We start from the raw sequence: 6,000 nt of genomic DNA on the forward strand, positions 1-6,000 counted from the left end.
GGCATCGGGTTCGTCTCTTTGCCTCCTGTTCAAGCTTTTGATGGCTCCAGGCTTTTGCTTCTAAAGCGATTTTGCAAGCGCTGAGCGTAGCAGCAGTAAAAGGATGAGCAATTCAGATCTTTTTCAAAGAGCCGCTTCCCAAACAAATAACGCAGGGGACTGTAACGCTCTTCATTACCAAGAGAGGAAAGAACAAGCATTCCATTTATCAAAGTAACCTCTTCTCTGCTTTTTTGGGTTCTGTCACTTGGCTAATTTTATCCAGCAAGTATAGGAACTCATTCTGAAGGTCCAAAAAATGGAAAACTTCTGTAAGGAGGGATTTCAGAAGGCATTCTTGAAAACCTAAGAAGAATGATTATTCCTGCATGTTGGTTGTGTTTGCTGCTACACTGAGACATCTTTGAGAAAATTACCTTAGGGTGTCCTTTGAAAAACAAAGACTAGAAAGTCAAGAGGCAATGGGATATCTGCTCACCTGATCTTGCATTTCTACCCAGTTCCCTTCCAAGAAGTCCATCAGCTTATACCTGCTGAAAAGCAAACTTGCCATCAACGCCACCTTTGCTAAGCACTCCGCTGTGCTGTAACCAGCGCAGAGTGGGGGCCTGCTTTGTTATTGGTTGCTGACTCTACATGGGGAGAAGACACAAATCCTCTGATTTGTTTAAATCCTGGTTGATGCAGAGCCTCCATGGGGATTTGGATAAATTTCGACCTCTTTTTTTTTTTGCTGTTTTCTCCTAGATTCTTGAGTCTATAGAAGACAACTGAAGGTAGGGCTCAGGTGCTAACACTTCTAAGACACTGTTACAGACCTATAGGCACTGTTAGACCTAAATGTTATTTCATATCCATGACTTCTGTTTAAGCTCCCAGACAGGAGGTGATCTGTGTAAATCCTACCGATGGTTTCCCCAGAACTTCACCCCATGGTACTAAGGGCTGCTGTCCTTTTACCCCTCCCCAGCCTCCTAGCAAAGCACCCCTGCCCARTTTGGGCTGTCCAGCTTATACCCTGTTACCATCTTAAATACATCAGTCACGTACATTCAGTTAAATTTATGTCCCTGGTGAGTTACCAGATTTATAGAAAAACTATGCATGGCACAATCTAACAGAAATAAAAGGCCTTAATGAGTTGCTTGGATTGGTTGCACCTAACAGAGCAGCTTTCCCTTCCATCCCACCTTTTATTAGGCCCCGGTCTTACAAATCCTTCTTGATGACCTGGGCAACAGATATTTTCCAGTATCCTAAATGACTACATGTATACATATGGGCAAATAAACCCAAATAAAATCAGTCAGGGATATGTAGTCTTGTTTGTACACAAAAACAGCCATGTTTGTTAAGAAGCTTAATGCTGATTATTATTTGTAGAAATTACTTTGGCTTTACTGGCACAATATAAAATCCACTGAGCTGTCCTTGACTGTTTTATTTTGTATGTTTAAAAAACATCTGTCAAAAGAAATGCAGTGGTGGACAATATGATGGCAGCCAATTTGTTTCCAATAAGACCTCTAGGAATCTCTCTAGGAACAAAAGAAAATGATGCTGGGGCATCCCATATTTCTTCACTTCTGCAGAGTATTTCTGAAGCACATTGGTTACTGCGTTATAACTTGGTCTTGCAGCTCTGCAACCTGCAGAGAGTAATAGTGTACCTGAAGAGGGACGTATTTTGTTATAAGTGAAGCAGGATGTTCATGTTAAAACCTCCTTTTGACTGGCATTCATGCTATGTACTGAAAGATCAACGACTGGTACCGTGCCTTGTAAGCTGTGGCACCTGGGGGTCAGGAAGAGTCACTTACCGTCTCTTGTTTTCTGATATAAGAATATTGCTCAGCTTATTTTCCTAGTAGTTTGGACTGTTTCAGGCAAAAAGCAACAAAAGCAGCAGAGCAGGGTTGTATCTGGGTCAGATGAGTCAGATGATTGCAATAGAAATAGCGTCACTCCCCATTAATTTCTCCATCTCAAGTTTTCATGAATCAGGTAGTGCAGGGAGTGTTTTGTAAGGAGATGGTATTGCTGTTCCATTTCCTCCGTGAGGCAATCTGTGCAAATGGTTCGGGGGGCCTGAGGTGTGGAAATAAGAAAGTTGTTAAAGTAAAGCATAAATAAGGAATTTACAGCAAAATCACAACAGAATTTGAGCAATTCACAAGCGCTGGAGACCTGAGAGGATAAAGAACTGTTGTCGTCATAGATGATTTAAGATTTTTTTGCCTTGACCAGGTCTAGCTGAAATGTTTATTGCATATAACGGCAACTGAAATACAGTTTTGGAAGAAGGATATGCTTTTTCAAAGAAAGGCTTTAGTCACTGAAACATTCAAAAGACAGACCTAGGTGAAAAGAGAAGTTAAATGGAGAATGGAGAGGTGAAAAGGGGTATCTAGGATCTGTGGATGCAGGTTTTGGTCCCTCTGGAAGTATGACACAGCCTTCAGCACCACAACTCAAAAAAAAAGTAGGAAAATCAAGTGTAAAGACTATTCAACCTTCATTAAAAAAGACAGKTCTCGAAGAAACAGATGATTAGTCATGATGTTATAATGGTTTGTTCCAAAAGATGGAATAACATGAAGAATAAAAACTGCACCGGAACTTAGTGGAAGTTGAAAAACTAGTCCATAATGTGACAAAAAAACAAATGAGRTCTGGCCATACCCATTGAGTTATGCCCACCATGTACATTTTCTTCTGGCTTGCACTGAGGGCTTAAATCTAAATTCAGTGAGACAGAAGAATTGCAGTTGTCATCGGTAAGAAAAGAAAGCCACTGGTGTCACAGGAAGGAGGCGGAGAACTGCAGTAATTCTGGGCACTCAGCAAGCGACAGAGGCCAGTGTTCCCACAGGCAACGTGCTTGCTAAAGGGATAACTTCGTTTGTGATTTAGACGATTATAAAGCCACTGGAAACCTGAGGCCTTGAAACCAAATGAGCACTACTTTCCAAGCAGCAATGGTCTTCCACATCATTTGACTTTTTTAAAGGGAAATATATCTTAAATCCTTGCAGAGATAAAGGTAGAGATGGAAATGATTCATGGAGGTGTTGGCTTGGAGTAAAGCATTGATAATCCTGTTTTAAGTCCTACTTACCTTTAACATATAAAGCCCTATAATGCATTAGAGATTTACCTTTCAGCTCCTGAGTGCTTAGATTTCCAGGGTTTATCCAAATATTGAATAGTGTTTGAATTTATGGTAATTCAGTTCTGTTCCGTTAAGACAATCTTGGCTATCCATGATGCACAGTATTGTTGAAATACTCTTGTTTGTTACAAGTTATTTACTTTCCTGTCTCTTATCAGTGAAATTTCCATGTTTCTGGATGGTTAGGTGCCACCACACTCGAATAGAGGCTGTTTGCCCGTTGCAGGGGCAGACAAGGGACACCCAAAATGATGGGAAACCCCTGCGAGATGCATGATGTAGCCAACCCCTTTTGCAGGAACCTGTTGACTGGCTGGCTTCATCCTCAGGCAGCCAGGTCCATCACTGAAGAGCATTTCTAAGTGCCAGTTCTTGATATTAGTGCCAGAAATTAACTTTTATCCATAATTTCGTGACTCTCCCAGCTTGATCTCTGGGCATAGGCCTGGCCTTGTTAGTGTACGGTGGGGCTACTTGGCTTTTGGAGTCCTGGTCTTCATCTCCTGTAGTCCTGTTCACTCTGGGTTTGCCCACAGCACAGTTCAGCACAGAGTGCCACAGATGCGGTGCACAGGAGTCGGAGAGCCACAGCATGATGTTATTTTCCCCAGGAGCATGGTCCATAGTTTCAGCAGAATCATGCAAACTGAAGCTGGCAGCTGGTTGTGCAAAGATTTTTGCAATTGTAATGTCATGTATAATGCCTTGAAAAGTGCTATGCTGTTAATCAAAAAGTACTAAACTTTTGAATCAGGCGTGCAGGGTTAGCTTTTAAAATTTCTAGCATCCAGACTAAATTTTCTCATGTGTTAGGCTCCTACTGAGACATTTCAGTACRGACTAAATATCAAAAACAATAACATTTAGCAATCTCCCACGGAGACACCCAGTTTACTAGGCACAATATGACCCCAGGGTCACAACGTATTCACAGGTTTGAGCATGACTCTATGAATATGACTGCTTTAGAGTGTCATTTTGATAAGCTATATAGCCTCCATTTATCTCTATTTTGTCTGTTTTTACCGCTAAACATTTTGCAACCTTGCTTTCTCAAGACCAGCTTGTTGTAGCTGTGCAATTACTCTGATTGAAAAGATGATTACACTGAAACCTCTTCTGATGATAATGATCTTACATTTATTTAGGGCCTTTCATCACAAAATCCTTCCCAAATGGATAGATGAAGTTAGGCACACAATTTCTCCACAATCTGCAGAAACGCAAATACCTCTGAAGAGAAACACAGTTGTTTAATAGTGCGCAGCAGCAGCAAACAACCATGCRTGGCAGGGAAGTGAGATGATGTTTTTTGGCTGACGGTGCCGAGCAATTTAATGCAGCCCAGAGCCACTGGAATTAGAAGCTCGCTGGAATAATCCGTGGCAGCTCCCAGCCCTGCGCTGGTTTTTCACATTTTTACATAGTCCGTTAACTGAAAATCTGCTCTTTACCTTCTGCTGTTAAGTTGGACTCCTCTGATCCTGTCTCAGAGCAGAGGAGGATCTTGGTGGGCCTGGGCCTTGCACATCTCCTTGCCTCCGATGCGAGGAGCAGAAACRTAGTCGTACCATCACACTGTTTAGCCCAAAGCTGCTAAATGGTGCAAAGTCAAGTCAGGCAAAAGACAAACACTTCAAATTTTACCATATTAGTTTGGAATGCAAATAGTCCCTCAACAACAAAATTCATGGCATAAGTAGTATATCCCAATATATTTTATATATAATAAAATATATTTTATGTTTGCATTCTATTATATTAAAATACTTTTTTACTTCAAGGTTAGAAAAGAGGCAATTGCACACACAACAAGCCGTTGCAGAGTTGCGTTTTCCCAGGCCCCTGGCAGCAGCTTTGGCTGCACAGTTTGGTGGCTCCAGTGGTGTTGGGTGGGCGCTGTTTGAAGCAGCGAGTCCGAGCATGCCGCAATACTGACATGTTTCTCTGTGCGCAGGGCGCCACGGAGATGGGTCCTACTGGCCAGTGGATACCAACCTGATCGACCGAAGCAGCCTCAATGGTAATTATTGACTGCAGCCAATTAAGTTTCATCATTAAGCTCTGTTTCAGTGGTAACCTCCTATTTCTCTTCTCTTTCGCTCTCTCTCATTTCGCGGTGTGGAGGCACCCGCAGTCCACCCAGGGAAGCTAGGGTAGTTGTGCTGTGTTTTGTGCACGCTTTGCACAGCCTGGAGTTATGTTCAGAATACGAGAGCTTCATGGTGAGCATGGGGAGTTCACCAGGGGCAAGGGGGAAGCCAAGAGGTATTTTAGCTCCGTTTCAAGCCATAGGTTTGCCTGCAAACAATAACAGCTTAAAAAGGATTGTAAAATGCATTTAACATTATTGCACTTCAGTTTAGGCTTTCTGTGCAAAGTACCATTTTTATTAATTAATCCTGCCCTAGAATAGGAAGAAATGAGAGGAAACCCCACAGATATTAAAAAAAACTAACTGAACCTAGTCACTGTTAACTGAGGTATGAGAAGTGCCATCAGTAACTTCTTATTCCTGACACCACATCTGTTACCTAATGAAGCATTGTCATTTCATGTTACTGGATGAAAAAACAGACAAGATTCCCTAAGATGTGATGTTCACAGAATCACAGGATGGTTGAGGTTGGAAGGGACCTCTGGAGATCATCTGGTCCAACCCCCCTGCTCAAGCAGGGTCACCTAGAGCACATTGCACAGGATCGTGTCCAGGCGGGTTTTGAATATCTCCAGAGAAGGAGACTCCACAACCTCCCTGGGCAACCTGTTCCAGTGCTCTGCCACCCTCACAGGAGGGAAGTTTTTCCTCATGTTCAGATGGAATTGTC

General features: G+C 42.4%; 1 protein-coding gene across 1 annotated transcript in view; it reads left to right on the plus strand.

The window, feature by feature from the left end:
• The window catches only part of DCC (DCC netrin 1 receptor), a 593,999-nt gene that overhangs the window by 542,948 nt on the left and 45,051 nt on the right, over positions 1 to 6,000 (plus strand). The window contains exon 22 of the mRNA XM_026092248.1: positions 5,130 to 5,195. Within this exon, the coding sequence (XP_025948033.1) occupies positions 5,130 to 5,195 (66 nt within the window). The remainder of the gene's footprint in view (positions 1 to 5,129; positions 5,196 to 6,000) is intronic.

This window comes from Apteryx rowi, unplaced genomic scaffold, assembly GCF_003343035.1.
Source record: "Apteryx rowi isolate R43461 unplaced genomic scaffold, aptRow1 scaffold_95, whole genome shotgun sequence".
Lineage (NCBI taxonomy): Eukaryota > Metazoa > Chordata > Aves > Apterygiformes > Apterygidae > Apteryx > Apteryx rowi.